This window comes from Haemorhous mexicanus, chromosome 12 (assembly GCF_027477595.1).
Source record: "Haemorhous mexicanus isolate bHaeMex1 chromosome 12, bHaeMex1.pri, whole genome shotgun sequence".
In the NCBI taxonomy this organism is placed as follows: domain Eukaryota; kingdom Metazoa; phylum Chordata; class Aves; order Passeriformes; family Fringillidae; genus Haemorhous; species Haemorhous mexicanus.
Window position 1 is genome coordinate 18,164,641 of NC_082352.1, and position 22,070 is coordinate 18,186,710.

Consider the following 22,070-nt stretch of genomic DNA (forward strand, 5'->3'; position numbering starts at 1 on the left):
GGCGGCGTTCGGTCCCAAGTCGGACCCGATGATCTCAGAGGTCTTTTCCAGCCCAAACGATCCCGCGGCTCCGTGAGGGGCGCGGCGCTTCCCGCGCACCTCCCGCGGCCACCGCTGCCCGGAGCGGCTCCGCGGCCATTGACGTCAGGCAGGGCGGCACGTGACGGCGCCGGGGCCAATCGCGGCGCGCGGAGCCGCTCCGGCAGAGGGGCTGTGTCGGCAGCGCCCGCCGCTCCCGCCGCCTCCTCCTCCTCCTGCCGCGGCGGCGGCGGCGCGCGTGGGGACCCGCACACACAGACACGCACACACAGAGGCGGGCACGCTCACACACACACTCACACCCGCTCCCACGGGCGCGCACCCGCACCCACATTCATACATACATACATGCACGCGCGCCGCCGCACGCTCCCGCGCACACGCCCCGGGGGGAAGGAAGGAGCCGCTGCCGGACGCCCCGCAGCCCCCGCCGCCGCCGCCGCCGTCAGGAGCCCCCCGCGCCGCCACCACCGCCGGCTTTTGTCTGCCGCCCCCGCGGGAGCCGACCCTCCGCTCGGCCGGCGCCCGCCCGGCAGCATGGACGCGGCGCTGTGACCCGCCGGGGGCGGATTGGGAAGTTTGAATAAGGATTTTATCGCTTCCCTTTCCCCCTTCTCCCCTCGGTGTGGCTCAGTCCCTAGCCCCATCTTCCCCGACAGATTTTGTTGTTTTGTTTTTATTTTTTTCCTTCAGCGTGCAATTTTTTTTTTTTTTTAATCTGCCGCGTGGGGTTGGATTTTTTTTTTTGTTGTTATAGTTCTTATTTTGAATTTTATTTTCTTTGGTCGTACCCGTCTCTACCCGCCGTAGAGACCGGTCCCCGCGGGCGGCCGAGCGCCACCCCCGACCCGGCCCGCGGGGCTGCCATGGATCGCACCGGCGGCTCCGGCGGGGGCAGCGACCGCAGGCAGCCCGAGGAGAGCAAGCCGCTGCTGGGCGAGATGTCCGCTCCCGAGGGGAATAAAATGGGTGCCGCGCCGTGCCGGAGAGCCCTGCTCCACTGCAACGGCATGAGGTACAAGCTGCTGCAGGAGGGGGACATCCAGGTGTGTGTCATCCGGCACCCCCGGACGTTTCTCAGCAAGATCCTCACCTCCAAGTTTCTGCGGCGGTGGGAGCCGCACCACTTGACCCTGGCGGACAACAGCGTCGCCTCGGCCACGGTAAGAGCCCGCCCGGGTCCGGCGGCCCCGCCGCGGGGGCGGACGCGGAGCGGCATCCGCGGTGCGCGGGGGGCCGGGGGATGCCCGCGCCCTCTGTCCCCGGGCGGCCGGACCCGGCTGGAGCCCCCGGGGCCGCCGGTGGGCGAGGGGGGGGATCGGCTCGACTGGGTTCCGGAATGCCGGCGAAAATCCTGAAAGGATTTTTTTTTTCCCCCTTGTTCGTAATCCTATGGATGTTATTTTTGCAGTTTCAGTGTTGGTGGTTTTTTTTTTTGTGTTATTATTTTCCGAGCAAGGCTACTATTGCTGTTATTATTGTTGTTGATTTTTTTTCCTTTATTAAAAAAAAAAAATTCTTCCCTCTCAACATGACCCTGTACCGAGCCCATTGTATCCGAAACCAAAGTCGGCAGATACCTGCTGGCACCTTGGCCAAGCCGGAGGTGAGGGAGGTGGAGGATGCTTTTAATTCGAGAGCGAAGGCTCGGGTTGTGCGCGGACTTTGCTGTGGTTCAGGCCTGCTCTGGGGGCTCTGGCTTGGCGGTCACATAACCTGCCCGGATACAGGCAATGTGATTGGAAAATATGGAGATTCCTTCAGGGTTTTTCTTCCTGCTGGAAAATGATGCAAGAGAAAAAAAAACGCGAGGTGGTGATATCAGCGTTACAGAAGATGTACTATAGACGGATGCAGTCTTGAAAAATATGATTTATATTTTCATATCCAACTTAAAATTTAATGGCCAATGTTATTTTAATATTTGTGGAGTATACAGAGTGATTACACAGATTTTATCTAATAAGCGATTGAAAAAATTTGTGTTACACTGATCTTTAATCAGTCGGTACTTGGATCCTGTCTTTTTTTGATTTATATGTAAATGTCTCATTTTTCTCAATGGTTTCATTCTGGCCTTCCTATAGGACACTGATACGAGAGAGTGGATTGGCTTTTGTGTGGATTTCTGTTAATGGTGTATTTCAATGGATTTCACCCAGCCTGTGCTGTGCTCGGAGGTTGGGTTTTTTCACACCTTGGTACACAGACATAGTGTGTGTAAATGTCTCTTCTGCATCATGCTCTGCTCTGAAGTATTCAGAGCAGGTTTTCAGTGGGAGCTACTTTAACCTTCAGGTAGGCCAGCTGCCTGTTCTCACAGAGCTCTTTTTTGTGCCACAATGGCATCTCTGCTTGCTGTTTCCACTGGGCTCTCGAGGATGTTTCAAAGGGAATATTTTCTTTCTTTGATAGAACTACTGCTTAAAGGGAGAAGAGAGATTTGGTCGAGCAGTGTTGGAGAAAGCTCCTGAAGGACGCAAGCAAGAGGAGTTTTTGCAGTTCTTCATTTTGTTGAGATACCATCATTGTGGAGGGGGAGTTGAATATTAGTGGAGATGAGGCATTTTCCTGGCAGTATCCATAGCTGATTATTTCCAAGCCGAGGAGGAGGATACGGGTAGAGAGAGGCACGATCACGCTTCAGATGTTGTTCTCTGCAATGTGGCAATGCCAGGCATGAAGTTGTATTTTTACAGGACACGTCAAACTCTGCTCGCTGGCAAAGCTGTCGCCAGAGAAACCATCTCTGAAAAGATTTCTGAAGTCCTATGGGGCTGTGTTTTAATTAATGTTGAGGTGTTCTCATTCCTAATTATTTTATGTGTATAAATAGCAAGAAGATACTAAAGCATTGTGCGTAGCATTGCAGGCTCCATTTTGTTGAGCAGTGCTCTTCATGCTTGGTCTTGTGCCTTATCATTTTTTCCCAGTGCTAACTCACCCTACAAATAGGGTTGATCACAGAAATACCTGTACTTTATTGTTTCAAGTAGTGTCTTTGGTTTCCAGGGGGTAATTAGGGCACAAGGATAAGATCTGCATTCACTTGTTGCCTGACTGTGGGTAGATTTAGCAGGTATCTTTCAGGCGTTGGTTCTGTGATACACCTACATTTTAGTCTTTTCATTTTGAGTTGGAAAGATGTGATTTAAGCAGAATCTCTGGTAGTTTAACCCCTACCCCCTACAAAAATGGGGTGCAGGCTCAATGCCAAAACCTCTTCAAACTGGAGGTTGATATTTGAATGCAGCTAATTTGGTTTTCAAGAGCTACAGAAAAATATCCATTCTGCCCATTGAAAGTGACCGTTGGGAGCACTCAACAGCTTTGATAACAAGGTCATTTTTACACATGGGGCTTTCGACAGGCAGGATGCTTTATGAGCAGCCAGTAATTAACCTTCACATCATCCCCTTGCAAATCCTCTGGCATGACGAGTTCTACTGCATTCTATATAACATGAATAAAATTGAACAGGAAAATAACATCACTTTGTTTTGCATTTGAAAGCAAAAGTTGTAATGACAGCTTAATCCAGATCTGGCAAATTATGTTCCTGAGTACAGAGGATAGGTTATTTGTTGATTCTAGGCACTTTATATCCTTTTTATTGTCACTTGAGACATACATTAGAATTAAATTCTTCTCCCCACAAGCTCTTACTTATCAGTCCCTGGGCTGCAATATAGAAGTTAGCATTAGTTTGTGTATGGATTATTCATCTATAGTTTAGTCCATGAATAGACATGGTATGTGCCCACATATATAAGTCTGAATAATGAGACTCAACCTACTTTCTTTTTGAGAGATAACTAGTTTTGTTGTTTATTTAGGCAGCTACAATTTTTGTGCTGACAAGATAGTTTTTGGTAGCAGAAGTGCTAGGCAAGAATGCAATGGAGCAACTGCTAGGCCATCTTACTTTAGCAAAATTTAGGGTGGAAAAAAATAATGTTCTCTGTGAAATGCATTTTTTTACATGATGACAAGTGACCGTTTCAATTAAAATAAGTCAGTGTAAATCAAATAATAATGATAAAATAAGTGTATTCTGAATTGGCATATGCACCCAGTTAACAAATGCAGAAAGGTATTAATGTGTGGGCAGTCCCATAACTGTAGGTGTTAGGACTTCATCTGATTTGTTTGTGTTTCCAGTGTTTGTGTCATCTTCTTATTTCTCAAAGAATTGCTTAAATATAGCGCAGTGTCACCATTACAGTTTCACTCACATCATGTCCAGGGTTTCATTCTGGTTAAGGGTTTTTGTAGAAAGTGAATACAGATCTGTAGCTTTTTTCTGTTTTGTTTTGTAACTGTAAATGCTAAAGTCCCAGTAGGAAATTGTGACACTTAAAAACTTTGTTTGTCAGACAGCAGCTTGCCTGGGGATGAATTTGACTTTCTCCCCCATGGGAGGAATAATGTTTATTTTATAAACACCTACCAAACTCAAATGTAGCACCCTTACTAATTTTTTTTTTTCACCACTGAGATCTGTCCTTGCACAGCTTGAGGGGCAGTGATAGTAAAAACAAATACAGAAACAAAGTGTAATATTTCTTGTATGTTTTTCTTCTTTTTTTTTTTTTTTTTTGGGAGGGGCAGGGTGGGGTTAAGAATAACCCTTTCTTCAAGAGAAATGTACAATTTGATTTGCAGTAGTTTAAACATAGGTGTCATGACTGTTCTTTGTCTTTCATAGCCTTCTGCATTGTCTCTTTCATGTCTCTTTCCTTTCTCTTTCATTCTTTCTCTTGCCCCGGTGGGGAGTAGATGTTGAGGACAGTGAGTTTTAAAGTCCTGGGTTGCAGGGAGGACTTGTGATACATATGTATGTGCAGCAGACAAGGAAGGAATAAATAAGTGATTCATTGTCTCTGGCTAGGGATGACCTCTCTAATTCCCATCTGGGAAGATAAGGCTTTATTGAAACCATGAAGTTACTCATTAATATCCCTCAAGGAGGTGGAAACTTTGGCTTTCGTGCCCATTTCACATTTCTCAGTTTTGCCCTGGCAGGTGGGTTGGGTGTAATGTAAACGTTTTGTTCAAAGCTGGTGGCAATCCTGAAAAGACTTGAGTTTCTTTTAAACATTTTTTCTACAGACATGATGTGTGAGGACAATAGTTTATTGACAGGCTGGCTAATTGTAAATGCGTTTGAAAAAAGAATGTAAGTGGATTAGGGAACTGCATTTGTGTTTTCTTCTAGAGACAAGAACATAGCCAGTTAATAATAAATGAGGCAGGGCAGAATGATCTGTTTCAAACAGGAGAAGTGGAGTAGAAAATTGTCTTCTAATTGTTTTTTAAAATTCAAGAATTCTGCTACTGCATTTGTTTCAGCATGCTATTACATGTCCTTCCTTATTTTGGTAAAGATAGAGCAAAAATTCCTATCAAGCTGGACTCATTGTTGACTTTAGCACAGATTCCCATTAGTTAGAAAAACACGCTTTTAAAAATTAAATTTCCCTTTAAAAACAATTAGCTCAAGTGGTAAGTATTATGCAGAGCTCAAAAGTTTCAAAACAATCTCACAAGAAGAATTTTTTAAAGCTTTCCTGAAAAAGGAATATTATAATATTATCCAGATTGCAAGTAGAATTAATATGAATTTATAATAATAATAATAAACAGTTCAGTAAACAAAGTCTGCACTGTTGATGAGTCCTGCACTGTCCATGAGGCTCTGCAAATGTGACTTCAGACTAGATTGGTGTGTCTGCCATCATTACATGTATAAATAACAAAGCAATTTTAGATAATTTTTTTATTTGTTATAATAATGAAGGCTAAATTACTATTTATATTTAATATTTTTCATGGTTTACTGTTGCAGATGATGGCTTTCATTTGATGGGAAGTGTTAGCTATAGATTTTGGGTGTACATATATTTGCTTGTTCTGGGTTGCTGCTGTCTCCCAGGTGTTTGGCTCAGGTGCATCAGAAAGAGCACTGAGTGTCATAATTTGCATAAAAGCCATGACAATTTAGAATTCTCTGCAAATTGAGAACAAATTGCTCCATGTTATCTGTACTGATGAAATTGAGATTTTCTTTCACAAGTGAAGGCAAGCATGTGCCTGCATTAACAACCCCCAAATTTTTCTGAAGACCTGGTGATTTAATGGAATATTGCTTTGCTGTGACAAACTTATTTTATTGCTCTATTAGTTAGCAGTTCGACATAAGAAAACCTAAAATGATATTTCTTTAAAGTTGTTTAATACCAATCAAACATACCTTTGCATATATAGTTCCTGCAGTGGTTAAATGCATATTTATAAGTCAGTAGTGTTAAGGTATGTGTTTATATGTCACAGAGCGTATATAAAATATGAAAACAGAAGCTATATTCATTGACAGAGTGAGAGCTCTCAAGGCTATTAGTGTTAGCACCCAGCCAGTAAATTTTACATGTTCAGGAACATAAATAAAAAGGATACTCAGAAATACTTGTGCCTCATTTTTCCTTTTGGCTGGGGAGTAAAGATGTGGTGCTAGTAACTGCGTGGTGGTAATAGTCCCCATGGGAGAGACTCTAAATTGCCTCTGGTCCTCACTGGGACCTGATCCTGCATCAAAGCAGGGCCTGGAAGAGCTCAGCATCCCTCGCAGGGCTGGGCCTTTGTGGAGCTCTGAATAATACTTTATATTTTTTTGGTAGTGGAACATTATAACTGTGGTTATAGTAGTGATGGGAAGAGTCTGATAGATCCTGCAAGGTGGGGTGAAGTCCTTTGAGGACAGGGTGTACTGCCCAGAGCAGCTATGGCTGCCTGATACCTGGCAGTGTCCAAGGCCAGCTTGGACAGGGCTTGGAGCATCCTGGACTAGTGGAAGGTGTCCCTGCCCATGGCAGGGCATGGAACAAGGTGATCCTTAAAGGTGCCAACCCAAGCCACTTCATGATTCTGTGAAACTCATCAAGAGTGGTTTTTCAGAGGTGAGAGGCTATGCTGAGAGTCCCATCGATGTTCCAGTATGAAGGGCTTGGTTTGCTTTGTTAGCAGCTGTGGGAGAACAGAGGCTGATGGTCTCACCAAAATAATTTACAGAACTGTGTGCACCGAGGGGCCTTTTTGGAGAAAAAAGCTGGTAGGTTTAGTACATAGAAAAGAGTGATTTTTTTGGGAACTGTTCAATTTATTGCATATAATTTGTTGGTACTTTTGAAGTTCCTAGGTAACAGATGAGTTTAACATGATACAATTTCCTTTTGTGTTAATAAGTATGGCTAACCTAATAGGGTTTTAGTCATCTCCTCATATAGGATTTATGAGAAAAGAGACCTACCTCAAATAGTTCAAGCCTTTTGGAGTCTTTAGAAGTAATTAGATTGTGGGTTGCATGGGTAGATTGTGGCTTGTTTATTGGTGTTTTGAGCAGTGCTAGTTGCATCAGTTTTGTTCTGTGTGTTCATAGATAACATAGTGCTTGATTCCACAAACAGCCAGGTGTTGGAAGATGATTGATACTTTGGCATGTATAATCCACTCAGAGAGCTTGTGCATGTATGTGCACTCAATAAAATAACTTTTTTTGCACCGTCTGCCGATGCAGTGTCATTGGCAGCAGTGCTGGCTGAGTCAGCCCTGGCCTGTGCCATTCATTTCTGCATCTGTGCCATACCCTGTCAATCCATCTTTTGTAAGTGCTTAACAGTTTGCAGGGTCAGGTTGAGAAAAATCTCTGTGAGCTGGCTGGGGAGCACTCTCTCTGTTTGAACCTTTTGCAGGTTTGTTGTCTGCCTTTTCACTGGATCAGGGAGGTGATGTGTTTCAGTGCACAGTCTGCCAGGCTGCTGAGAAAGAAGAGAGTGGTAGGCTGGAATTTGTGCCAAAAAAAATGTATTATTAAACCATTGCGTAAAATTTTCCTGTTTTGCACAATATGTAAGAATGCAGGGACAACACCAGGAAGGGGAAAAGACAATCGAAAAGCATACATTATAACTGATCATGTCAGTGGTGAATGAAGTTTAGCTCTTGTGGTTGTGGAGGAAAGCATGAAGTCAGAACCAGATGCCAAGTTAAAAGGCCTTTACTTCATAAGCTTAAAAATGAGGAGCATTTAACAATACTCTCTAGGTTTCGGAAGAAAGGGACTCATGTTCCAGGATTTGTGGACATTTGTTGTTACCAGTGCTGCCATTTCCAGTACTTAGAGTGATTTGTTGACTCTGCCCCTTGGGCTGTCCCATGGCTGATGGGACTGGGCCAGTAGAGTGGGAAATACAAGCAGGTAACCTGCCAGGCACAGACTGTGGTGTCCAGGGCATGAGGGTATGGTGAAGGCTACATTCTTCTACTTTAATCTGAGTTTTTAGTAAGCTTTTAAATAACATTAAGTATTTTTCCTTTTTTGAGAAACTTAATAAAAAGGCCTATGTTTTTTCTGGATTTGAGTGCTTCTGCTAGATGTGTGCCATTACTAACTGAGCTTAAGAAACTCGTCAAGTTGCAATTACTTAAATCTGAACTGGAAGTACACTCAGTCACGTACATTCTTGGTCTCGCTCTGTTGAAATCAGGAGGGTAATTTGAGGAGAGGGATTACCATTCATTGCCTGTGCTGTGAATGGCAGGATGTGCTGTTCAGAGAGCCAGGAAGGTTCAGAGAGGGATCACCGTGCTGCTCGCTCTTGGCTGCTGGCTGGGGGCATGGCTGACTCTCCTCTTAGCCTTGTCCAGCTCTCAGAGCCCCATTTTCTCCGTCTGCTTGGCAGATCTCAAGGTGCTGAGTGACCTGGCTGGAATGGCTCTTCTAGGAGTGAGAGGGTTGCTGGAAAATTCCCTGTTATTCCTGGTTAGAACTCGTGTAGAAGCCCTTTGTCACCTGTTTTATGCCAACACTGTCCTGGTGGAAAGTGAGTTTGTGACATTCATCTGTGGGGAAAACCTCACTCAGAATCCTCCAACCATCACTGCTGCTCCGTGGGGCATGTGCCAGCTCTGTCCTGTCTCCCTTCCTCAGACAATAGAGTTTTATTAAGGAAAAAATGCTGCTTGCTGCAAGTAGTTCTCTTTTTCCCCCATTTGGTCTCAAAATTTGCTGAAATGCTGCTGTGGTATGTGGTTGTGGCTGGAGTTTGCAGGAGGGTGGATCCTCTACGGGGGCAGCTGCTCCCAGTTCCTGGAAGGTGTAGGAAGATGGTGCTGCTGCTTCTGCTGTTACCTTGCTTGGTATTTTCCCCTGTGGCCGCTTTCACTTCTGAGGCCGTGGCAAAGTGAGAGGTTTAAAATGGAGCAAGGCTCTTCTGGGCCCTTGGAGCACCTCTCCCATGTCTGCTCAGAATATCAGCTTGTTTCAGGGGTAAGAGTTCTTGCACTATTCAAAGTGTGCTGCAGCTTCCCTAAAGTTCTTACTCCTGTGCTTGAGGGATTGCATGGTTTTCTCAATGAATGAAAAATTTAAAATGAATAATTGCTTTCATTGATTAAAAGAGTAATTACTAGGACTTCAGAAAAGATGACAAAAAAGTGGTTATCTAATGCTTCTTAAACTCCAGATCGCTAATTTCTTGATATTAAGAATGGGAATGTTGACTGCTTGGCACTGTCACTAAAGAACTTTTCTTTCTTGGACTTCTAGTGCTTAAAGAAAGGCTAAATAAAATGAAATATATTCTCCTTCTGAAAAATTTAAAACTCAACCTTATTAGCACACAGAAATGGATTTAGGTTTTGTAAGATTTTGTTTTCAAAGGTGGTGCAGTAAGTGCTGCCTTAGAAGAAAGCTGAGATGAAGCTAAATCAGAAGGTTTTGTTGAGAATACATCATTGTATTCCCAAATACAATTATTTTTACGTTTATATTTTGCATAATGTTTTTCTTAGACCTAAAGAGACACTGTATTAGCAGATGAGAATCAGAAATAGTATTTTTTTCTTAGAAATAAGTTCTGCATAATTTGAAGTGTGTGAATGTTCATGCATATTTTATGGATGAGATTTCTGATGATGTAAACACAAAAGTAAAGGCAAGAATTGTGAAAACAAAAAAGTGGCCTCATTTTTTATTTATGTATGGGCAATTAACATCAACTGAGCAACATTAGGTAATTGCATTTTCAGTGAGACAGTTCTGACAATTCTTCAGAATTGTCAGCAGAGGTGTTCTTCAAGAACACCTTTTTTCCCCCACCAAAATCTCCTAAAGATACCCCATGGTGTGTTCCCTGCCATACATTTCAAACAATACTGGGCAGGTATTTCTCAATGGTGGAGCTTTTTGGGTGACAGTATATCTTCATTCTAGTAATCCTTGGGTTTCAACCATCTCCAAGTGCTTTATGGTCAGTATTTTTGTATGTGGGGAAAACAAAGAGATAAATGTAGATCTGACACGTTTGCCACTATTGGTTCATGTTTAGTTTGCAGTTCCTTCTTAGTTGGTGTGTGCATCTGTGGTTCACTCGGAGGCCCTGAGGTTGGACACCAAGGACCAGCAGTGCCTTGCCCTAATGCTCCTGATAAATCACTGATGGGAGCTGGAGCAGAAATGATTTTCCTTTGCTTTGTCTCCTAGGCTGCATCTTCCCTTCTGATTTTGATGGCTATTAATTTTCTTAATGGTTGTAAATGTCATTAAAAATCAGTGGAAGCGTGGGAGAGTGACTGACAGCAGAACGTGGCCCAGAGTGTCGAGCTCCTCTTACTACCCTTCAATCTTCCTGCAAAGGAAATACCTGCCAGGGAGCCAGGTGCCAATCAGTTCAAGTCTCTGCTTTCTGCAGCATGTGTGCTTTGTGTATTCTCCTAATAGTCACTTCTGACAACCTACCACTTTGCTCTTGCTTCAGAGGCTGTTAAGACTGAATTCAGAAATAAAGAGTAAGTCAGGGAAACCTTGACTGCACTGAAATTTTCAGGATGAGAATGAGCTTGCAAAATTGTTAAAGAAGCAGGGTGCTGTGATTCCTTTTTGTGAAAAGGCTGGCAGTTCCCTCTCCCTTCTCAAACCTTGGATTTACTATGCAGACTTCTTGATGTTGAGCTCATAAATTTAGGAACCCCTTGAGAAGGTTATGACTGCAGAGACATCTTAAAAGACCTTGTTTCTCTCTGGTACAACATGAGCTGTAAGAAGGTAGGAAACTGAAAGTAGAACTTTATGTGGACTCTTCAGTAGAGGATCTGTGGAGGATAATGCAGTAGTTCAGCTCTTTTTTCCTGGTGGCCCTGCAGTTGTTGTGGCTGGGGATGTGAGTGTTGTTGGTTGCTGGCAGCTCCCAGGGGTGCTTGCACAAGGAGAGAGAGGTTTCTCTGCCTGGCTGGTGACGCCAGGCTGGATGTCAGGGATGAGAGCTGGGAGCGTGAGCCTGCCTGGCTCCACAGGGCTCTGGTGGTGGCTCTGGTGTTCTGTCATCTGAGCAGTTTGCTCAGTAGCCTGGCTCTGAGAAAGGTGGGAGGAGGGGAACGAAACTGTGAAAGGCCCAGTAGTTCTTGAAGAACAGCATTTACTTTCAGAGCAGAGATTTCCATCTCCTTCAACGGACTGTGTGGAATGAGATCTAGCTGTGTCCTTGTCTTGCTGCTCAGCAGTGAAATGCCTGTAGTTTGGGTACCTGTTGATTCCTTGTGGAAGATTAATCATGTTCAATGAAGCAGTTGTGTTCCTTATCCGCAGGAACGTAGAACAGAGAGGTTTATTTGGGTGTCTGGAGGAAGAGAAAACAACGTCATGTCACAGATGTCATTCAGTCTTGTTTCAACCAGAAGAAAATCTGGTTTAAAAACCAGAAGAAAACCTTCAGTTGTTTAAGCCAGAAGAAAATCTATGCAATTGCTGTAAACTTCTGCCTTTAGTAAATAGGTTATAGTAGCACAATTATTGAATTTGAAAAGGAGCTTCAGCTTATTTTTTCAGTGCAGGAACACTGGTAAATCTTCAGATATTCCATGCTAAAGGAATAGCCACTCCAGCTGTGTAATAAGAGCTTGAACTGGTATTCCCTGTCTTGTTTGGTATGAAATGCAGCCCCTATATGCAAGGGAAGAGCACTGATGAAAGATATTATGCAAGTGCAAATTATGCAGCATTACTTTAGTTTTTCTTTCTATTCTTTGTGTTTCTTTCAGATCCTCTAAGTTTTTTCTTTCTTGTTTGTTTTGGTGTTTTTGGTTTTCTTTTGTCAATGCTGTTATGGTGACTTTTGAGGAAAGATTTTTAATTTTTAACTAAAAATTAGCCTGACATCCATCCAGAGCCATGAAACGGGCTCATCCTCTCCCAGTGGAGCAAATGGTTGTAGTGGAGTCTTGGCACTTGGAAAATTCCATCTGCTTTGCAATCAAATAATGTGGACATTGAAGCAAGCATAAAACTTGTGTTGGCACACAACTTTGTTACTGAAGGTGAAAGTAGAGACACGGTCAACATGTCTTGTTCGACTGAAAACACTTTTCCTAAGGTTGGGTAATTAATCTTTCGTGATTGCTGTGAATGAAACAGGAAATAAGGCTGGAAAAGCTTGAAATTAAATGAAATGGGCAGGACCAGACACGCACTTTGGTATGAAATATTGACATACCCCTTCCAGGTAACCACTTTGCCTTTGCAGCCCAGCATTTGCCCTGAAGACTGCAATGTCTTCTTTCTGTGGTGTTTATAGTGAAAAATTTGTTGACACCAGGAGATGTTTCTAGTGGCTTCTTGACTAACGCCAGTATACGCTTTTTTTGGTGCTGTGTCACTGCCTCCCTTGATATTAATCTCCTGATTTATTGTAAGTGATTTCAAATGTCCCTGGTGACTTGGGTTGACTAATGTACTTTAAATATGGTGAAATCATATCATCTGTTGTGGGAGTTGACCGTGGATCTGTCTGCAGACAGCATGGGAAACTACCCAGCCCTTGGTGGTGCTTAGCCCAAAACCAGGAGCAGGTCCTTGATGCTCTGTGCCTGTGGGTTGGAGTGTAGGTTGGTCAGTTTTAAACCTGGGATGAGCTGGGATTGAGGCAGCACTAATTATCTGCATTATCTATGTGTTGTGTGTTCATGGTACTGCAGCATAGCCTGAGTGGGCTTGAAGGAGGGGGGAAAGGAAGGACCTGATGGGAGGAAAGAATTAAAGCAGCTTCAGGGTGGGGGTCAGGTGGATCTGTGTGCTCCAGCTGAAAAGGGAAGTCTCTGGGTTGGTGGCTGCAGTGTGCTTGTGACTGGTTTTTGACTCATCTCCAAGGGATGTTGTGCACACTGCAGCTTCTTCACACGGGGCAGTGCTAGCCCACAGTGTGTGAGGCCTGTGCCACTGTACCTTCCCTTTTGAGCACAGCTAAAAAATGGAGGGAATGTTTATGTTTGGTGGCTTATGTGTTTCCTAATGCCTCTTCATTTATCATACCCGCTTTAACTGAGATAAAGATGTAGTGCTGTGTAACATTATCTGGGCTTAACGTCAACCGTTTGGGAGGTTGTGTCTCTACTTGTTAGATTTTTCTTAGCAGAAATAAGAGAACAGACTTACCCTGTGCATCTTCTTGCCTGTACAGTCTGTACCTGGAGATCTTCAGAGTGCTTCTGTCTTGAGACCTTTGTGTCTGATCTAAGGCTCTTGCTGTGCTCAGATTTCATGTGACCCGTTTTTTTATTTTGGAATTGTAAGGAAAACGTGTACAAACAATGCTCTGCTGTTTCCAAACACTGTGAAGTTTTCCCCCTTTGCTTCCTGTTTTTGTAGCGTGTTTGTGAAAAGACCTTGTCTGCTTTGCACTGGAGTTGGGCTTAATGTGAATGCATTCTGCATCAGCTACTGGGTGTTCCAGCATGCAGGGACCCGAGCTGCTCTTCAGCAAGCGTCATTACTCTTTATTTATGGGAAGCCTAGATTAAAAAAGACTGGTGCATGTAAAAGTGAAAGCAGAGGCAGTGTTAAATTGTGCAGTCATGAGCTTGTTATTTCCCTTCCCCCCAGTATGCAAGTCAGTTTGTAACCTAGTGATCTATACATGAGGCTTTAATTGGATATATGCCCAGAGTGCAGATTAATATGGAAAAGCTATAAAGGCATGGGTTCACAAACTTTATTTGACCACGTGAGGACTGTCTGTGTGATCCCATGTGGAATGTGTGAGGGATTCTCAAAACAAAGAAATACCTCAATGTCTTTGGGCAGATCTGTGTGTAAACCAAGGGATACAGAGGTGATGTCTCTGCCTTAAAGTCAGTAGACTGTTCATTAAATAGGACTTCTTCAGCCTTAGGTGGGGCTTAGGTGCATCTGTGGCCTCTGTGTTACTTGACTTCTAAAATTTTAGTTTTGATAATTGCTGGAGGTTTCTCTTTACAATTGGATATAATCTTGGCTGCCTCTGGAGATCAGGGGGGGTGTGAAGCTCTCTGTAGCGAAATAAAAACAAGCAGATGTCTGACTGCAGCTGGCTAGAGATAAATAATTTCATATAAACTTGCCTGGAGAACATGATTTCACTCTTCTATAAACCTACACTCCAGAGGGAAGGGAGAACCCCCATTAGTCAATGACACCCTCCTGGCTTAAAATTCCAGTGTTTCTAGTTTGCAAATCACATGAAACACAGACTACTAGCTGTGTTCAGCAAAGGCTTTTTCAATTTTGAAAACTTGTAATACAGATTTTGTGTCTCTTCTGGGGATTTTTTTATTTTTAATTAAAATTGCAGTATTCCTGAATGTGTAAAACCAGCCACAGTCGTGTCCCTGTATTCTCCAAGCTAGTTTAATATTGGTAAAATCTCTTTTAAATTGGTATGGTATTGCTATAAAGAGTTTGGTGGCTTGGGAGAGCCCTAGGGCTGATAGGGCTGATCTTCCTGACCCATCATATCATGGGGAGCAGCAAGGCATTCCACCTATCTCAGAACTTTGTTTTTCCTCTTTACCCTCCTCTGCATGGCTGTTTGGCACATGATTCGGTTGCTCCCTGAAGGTGGTGGGGTGGAAATGTTACCTCCTGTAGCATGAGCCCTAACCAACATGAGGAGTGGGGAGCTGGTGGTAAATATACTCCCATGGTTTCAGAAAATAAGGTAACCTTAAATAAAGTTCTGTGCAAGTAGTTTCAGTGTGTGAGTCCAGCCATTTGCCTGAGGAAGGCAGGGAATAGTCCTGAGCTCTCTGCCTGCAGCAAGAATATGGGAATTGAAGTGACTCATTCCCAGGGACACAGCAGTTGGAATGAGGCACTGCTGTGGCTGCAGATAATTCCCTGGAAGTCTCCGTTGTGCAGAATGCATTAATTGAAGAGATTCATGAGCTGCTTAATGTCACGCCACTTCATTTCCTCATCAGGGAACTGAAAGTCTCATCTGTGTAGGAAAAAAACAGGATCTCTCTGGTTGCAAGTAAATCTTGACCTTTGTAGAAAGAGTTTGTGTTGTCCATCACATTTGCCCTGTGTTAAACCTGTTGCTATGTAGCTTGAATGTTCACTTGCCCCATTACCTATCAGCTGTGGGGACAAAGTCAGCAGTGTAAAAATGTGCATTTCTGAGCAGTGGAGATGAGGAGGGAGCTGTTTGATGCTGGTCTCTTCAGTGCAGTGCAGCAGAAGGATGGGTGGTTCCTGCTTGTAGCTGATCGCCACCTGCAGCCATTGCATTGGCCACAGCAGTAGAACCATATCTTTATGTTTAATAGAGAGAGGATGTGGCATAGGATACCCCTGAAGAGACCTGGAAATACAATGATACTGTGTGGTCTGTCCTGGAATGGATGGGTGCTCGTCTCCTGCGGACAGAAATGTGTTCCTAGTGGGCAGATCTGACGCCATGTGTAGGCAGCAGAACACAAACACTGCAGCCCACCATTTGCAGATTTAAACTGGAGAAGAGAATGTGCTACACTGATGGAAATTAGTCTTGCTGTGTGTGATATCACACAGAATCAGCTGTACTGTGATTCTGCTTTTGCCCAAGTGCCTGTTTTTCTGACTCTTGCCCACTGCAGGCTTAGGTGAGAGCTAGCACAGAGTGGGTCCCGTGGCATTTGCCATAGTTTGTCATGTGACCTCTTAGGCTGTGCTTCAGACTGAGGTTTTTTAGTTTTATGGCATGGCAAACATTGCACAGAAAAATACAGTTTACCACTTACGTACCTACTTGTTAAAAAGAAAGGATGTGCTTTTCTTTCGATGTTTTCTTTTGACTAGAAATTAGCCAAAATCAAGAGTCCTGCATCTTGGTTGAAGTTTTAAGTGTAAAGGTTGTATCTTACATCTTTTGATTTGATCATTGGCCAAGCAGAGCTGGTCAGTGAAAGGAAACGCCCATTTCTGTGGCTTTTTGTGCTGCTGCTCTCTAGAGTTTTGGTAGTATCTGAGAGACCTTAGGGCTGGGCTTAGACACTTTGTGTCTCTCTACCATCCTACCTATGGACAGCCATAACCTGATAGCTGTGCTCTTCATCTGTGGCAGGTACCTTTTATATCCACTAATCACTGGGTTTTCCTTCGTCTGTGACTTTGGGAACATTTCAGTACTTTGCCTGGCAGTGTATCTCTGCTCTGAATTGTGTGTGGAAAAATGTCTGAAACAAATTAAACAAGATGACTTGTGAGTAAAAGATCAAGTCAAAACACTGTAGAGATGAAAATCATTGAGTTGATGAGTACAGTCTATCTGTGACTGGGAAACCTTGAATGATGCCAGAAGAAAAGATTGACCATAGTAGACAAAGTTGCACTTGTGACCCAGAAAAAGAAAAATCAGTCTCTTTATTACTGTGATTTATTATTTCTGTGATCACATGGCTCCAGGTGTTGCAAACAGGTAGGGTCTCAGTAGAAGCCACCAAAGGTTGCCTATCTCAACAAAGTCCAGCTTAAGGCTGAATCTCAGAAAATTAAGGTGGAGCAAAGGAGAGGAAAAAAAAAGAAATTATTTTTTTTGGCATTATATTTATGGCTTGGCATGTCTGGATCCTGGGAGTCCATTCCATTGTTTTTACTCATAGCATCTTTCTCTCTTGTTGGGAATCACTGAGAGTGATTTGGCATCTGTGCCATACTAGTAAAAACAATCCTAACTACTTATAATTAATGAATTGTGTAAGCTGCCAGTGAGAGATTTGAGGGGATGCAATAACAACCATAAAGACAATATGAATTCTACATTGGCAGCATCTATCAGACAAAGTGCTGCTTAATTTTTTTGACACTGAATTGGTTTAGTGTGTGGACTTCTAAATAAGTAGTGCTGTAAGGAAGTGTATCAGTTGCTTGAGCTGAAGCCTATGTCTAGGATGGCTTAGTGTTAAAGCAAAAAAAGCCATATTGAGGTCCAGCAAGGGAAAAGAGCATATTTTCAAAAGGTGAAGCTTGTTCTTCTAGGAGAGAAAATGGTACTTCTAATTTTTCTTATCAAGAGTTAACCCAAAGCAAGATAGTTAAACAAAACAAGCTCCTTGGACTCATTATTAAAGAGGTGATTTTTTGGGGGGAAGCATTTTTACAGGCTTTTAGGTCCCTCTTTGAACTGTGTGTTTAGGATGCATATGTATGTCTAGCTCATTTGAGAACTGATAGGACAGTACTTCCTTTGCTTTGATTCTTTTGTTCTTTGAGCATTCCTCCTCACATGGAAATCTTACAAAATGCTTCTGTTTCCCTATGGAAAGAGGCCCATTTCAGGAGAGGGTTGATGTTCTGGGCAGTATGTCCAAGATAGCTATAGGTGCTAGAGGAAAAGAAAGCAGCCTCAGGAACATTAGGATTTAAAAAAGTTGTTTAATTTGTGCCAAGCTGGTGGTGTTTTGGGTGGGTTTTTTTTGTTTTTTTTTCCTTTTTTTTTTTTTTTTGGGTTGTCATAGAAATGTGCCAGCCCGTGTCTCTCACAGATGAGCTCACTAAATGAATGGCTGTGCAGGATGAGTCTGGTTTCAATGAAGATGTTTATACTTGAAGAACACAGATGGACTTAAACCACAGCCCAGAATCTAAACACCCCTGAGCTCCTGGGGGAGGGGAGCGATAGGAAATGAAATCTGGATTTTATAGCTCAGGCCTGCATCTGTCCTCCTTGATTTGGCTTTATGAGTTATTATGGGGATGCAGGAGAAGAATATTATCTGCAGTTAAAAGGGTTTGTTTGTTGTTGGATGATGGGGAAAGATGATTTTGTATTTGGCCCAAGTCCATTGGGTTGGAAAGACTTTTCTGCCTTGGTGTTGTTGCATGACCATCACAGCTGGGGTTAATTGGTAGCAGAGATGTTACTCTAAAGTACAATCTTTAGCAGGTATTTATTTCTGTACTCCTGTTATTTCTGTGCTCTTGTGCTCTTGCTCTTTGTCTTTTGAAATAAAATATTTTGAATGAGAGCTGACAATTCTGTCTCCTGTGCTGCATGTGAAATGCTGTGGCATGGGTCTGGTCGAAGTTTAGAAGTTGGTGCAAATAACAAACGATAGAAGCAACGTCAGACCCGTGAAATACCAAAGAATTTGCAGATGACACAACCAATAATCTTCAGTGAGGTGTGTCATGGAGCACAGAACAAACGTGGTGCAGTCCACAAGCAGTGTGCTGTGTTGAATGGGGCAGTGTTCAGTGTGGGCAAAAATGTCCTTAGCAGGATTTAGTCTCTGAATTGTTTGTTTTGCTTACAAGCATAATTCTGTGAATTCTTTTTGCTTCCAAGAAGCCCATTAATTCTTTACTTTAATCTACATTTGGCACTGTCAGAACGCCTCAGAGGAGCTTGGGTGTAAATGACAATAGCTACAGTATCTCCAGGGTTTTCAGGTATCCCAGTGATTTGTTTATCTGCCTGTCTTGCTTTCCTTGGTTTTCTATTCCTGGAGCTGGGCTGCTGGAAATGATGCACGTTGCTGAATGCAGAATAGTTCTTGCTGTGCCAAGGCATGTACTTGGAAGAATGGGATACTATGTCCTATTTATTGGTATAAATAATCAAGAGTATGGAATAAATGAAGTGCTGGCTGACTTTTTAAAAAAATAAAATTTAAGGTGTATCCCTGACAGGTGGTAGGTACTATGTTTTTAGATGAAATCCACCCTTACCAGAAGTTTTCACTATTGGAGAATAATTTAAGGACCTGCCAGTCAAACCTGCTTGAGTAATATTTGAGCCTCATAGTCTTGAATTCAGCTGTGCACACTCTTCTCTTGGTACTCTGGTTTTGCTTGTTATTTGCTCATAACTGTCCTGCTTGAACTTGCATTGGAAGACAGGTTAGGCTAGAATTACCTTGCCTTTTAAGGAGAATTATTTTTTTAAGCTAAAATGGATTCTTCACATGCTACAAGCTTTGGGAAATGCTGTTTCTGTGCAGAGGAATTCCTTTTCTGCTAGCCTGACCTGTGTTTTGTGAGATCTTAAAAGGTCTCAGCACTGTTAAAGACCTTGGTCTGTCAAGTCATCCTCAGAGAAGGAAGAGGGAAAAAGGGGCTCTGCAGTGAGTGGAGGTGCAGTCTTGTGCATGTCATGTGCCGTGGACCCCAGCACTTCACTGTCACCTGCTGTCAGGCAGCTCCACTTGGGGAAAGCTGCAGGTGAGGATAGTGTTAAACAAGGGCAAAATGGTTGATTCACCTGGGGCCAGGGCTGCAGTGTCCTTCCCCGTGGGGATGGGCAGCCCAGCAGGGCTGGGGGCTCCTGTGCTCCTCCAGCTCTGCCCTGACTCACAGCCCACCAGGCAAAGGGCTGGCAGCCCTGCCTGCTCCCAATCAGAGATTTATTTCAAGGCTTAATCAATTAGGCAGCATCAATTGGAATTTTTGAGGCAAATCCATTTATAAAACCACTTGGCTTTCTGATAGAGCTCTGTGAATAATTTGTGCTGTATTTCTCCTACTACCAAACATTGACAATAGCTGTTTCTTTTCCCAAATGCATCTTCCATTCATTTTTGTAAGGGCCTTTCTGGAAAGGGAGTGCACAACTGATTACATTGCATTTAAGGAACTATGAAGTGATCAGCATGACTGCTGCCAAATACGTGGAATTAAGATGGAAACAATTAAATGACCATTTAAAAATATTTTTTCCAGTTACATCCTAGAACCCAGACCACAAGAAGATTTTTGGTTAATGCCACTGTTTTCAGTGTGCCTTGGATAGGCTAAAACAGTGTCAAAGCAGAAGTATTAAATAATCACAGAGGCTGTGTTTTTACAGGACACGTTTGCTGTCCCACTTGCATGAGAAGTTTGCAGTGATGCAATAATATTGAAAATTATCACTTTCACTGTAGGAGCATTGATGCACTGCTATTGGGAATTACTGCTTTCACTGCAGGAGTGTTCATTTTTCTTCTGAGGTCATTAAAATAATCTTGTTTTTACTTTTGTAATTGGCTTAGTTTGCTCTTTGTGGGGGAGGGGAGGCTTTGGGTTTTTGTTGGTGTTGTTTGTTTGGTTTTTTTTTTCCCTTTTAATTTGAAACACAGTTTTAACATTTGGATTGTTTGAAACAAAAACAAGAGTAGTCCCAACATGAGCAGAGAATATTTTTAAAGGACTTTATGGCTCTAAGTTTCTAACACAGTCCAGATGTCTCCTATCTCTGCTCTTTCCGTAGCATTTTCTGGCACGGTGTCGTTGGGTTTTGAACTTGGTCCAAGCTGTGTGCCAAGTCCTGAAATAAAGTAAATCAGTGAGTTGTTCTTGGACGTTTCTCCTTAATCCAAACCAACCCAAATCAAACTTCAGCTCTGACCTCAGGACTGCACATTCAAATATTTTCCTTTGCCTCCTCAGTTTCAAAGTAGCAAAAGCAGGAGATTACCACTTTGCAGTATTTAAACAGAGGCTTGTGTGACATCCGTGCAGCTGAAGCAACTGCTTTCCTTGGGACCTGGTGCCTGTTAAAACACCAGTGATGTTCTCCAGCACCGAGATTCTTCACTGGGATTCCTTTTGTTGGGTCAGGATGCACAACCACTCTGGAGCAGGATTTATTTGGATGCATGCATTGGGTCAACAGTTTGGTAACAGCCAGAGGAAATATTCCATGGTGCTCTTCCACAAATACTTCTGCCTAGATGTCTTGGAGAAATTACTGATAGGACAAACCTGGTAGCCCTGGAAACAGCATCAGGACTAAGTTTTGGGATAAAGGACTGTCTTTTGTCTTATGCAAGCACTGGTCTCCTTTGTCTTGAAGCCCTCCATTGAAGCTGGACCCCTGTGCAAACAGACTGGGTGGGCAGCCCACCTCTTGTCATTGAACATTCTGATGGCTGCAGCTTAGGTGGGGAAAAAAGTATTATCAAGGTGGTGTTATTTTTAACAGCAGTTTATTTGCTGGACCAAAGGAGACTCAGTGGGATGTGACACAAATTCTTTGCAGAATATCAGTGGGTTTGAGGCCTGCTGGTTGAATTTTTTTCTGACTGGTCAAGTTCAGATAAGTTTAATTAAACTGTATCTGTTGTCCAACCCTTCTTTAGACCCAGCTTCACTGAAATGGATATGAACCTTTCCTTTGGCTCATCAGGCTTTGCACTGGCCCTTGAAATGTGTGATCTGGGTGTTTTGGTGACAGTGACCAAAGCAGGTAGGATGCATGAGTCTGGAGGCATTTCAGGCAGTGCTGCCTTACAGAGGGGAATGGGAGTTTTCAGTGTGCTCTGTGTTAGCCTCAGTTCAGATTTTTGGGATCCCCACTGCAACTGGATATACATATTTGCACACTCAGGGAGTACTTTTCTGTAGAGTAAAAGAAAGCTCCTTTTTAAACTGGGAAGTAGCATATTGCTTGTTATCAAGGCTGGTAGGATTACTTTATTTTCATTAATCAGTTTTGTTTCCCTCTGGTCTTTTAGCCAGTGTGTGTCTTTCTGTCTGGATTCTACATAAACATGAAATGGGTAACTAGTGGATCCTGCCTTTGGGGCCAGAGAGCACAAAATTTACCTTTCAGAAGTAGCCAAAACATAAAGCCATATGCATGAAAATAACTTCATTTTTCATATTGAATTCTCTCTCTTGAGTTAGATGTTTACCAGCGCATTCATGTGCTCTGGTAGCAGTGGGACATGCTATTACCAAGTTGTTATGCTGCAGTGGGCATCAA

At 43.1% G+C, this 22,070-nt stretch overlaps 1 protein-coding gene across 1 annotated transcript in view; it reads left to right on the top strand.

The window, feature by feature from the left end:
* Positions 1–211: 211 nt before the first annotated feature.
* CMIP (c-Maf inducing protein) overlaps positions 212–22,070 on the top strand; it is a 130,575-nt gene continuing 108,716 nt past the window's right edge. The window contains exon 1 of the mRNA XM_059857415.1: positions 212–1,202. Coding sequence (XP_059713398.1) covers positions 906–1,202 — 297 coding nt within the window. The 5' untranslated portion in view covers positions 212–905. The remainder of the gene's footprint in view (positions 1,203–22,070) is intronic.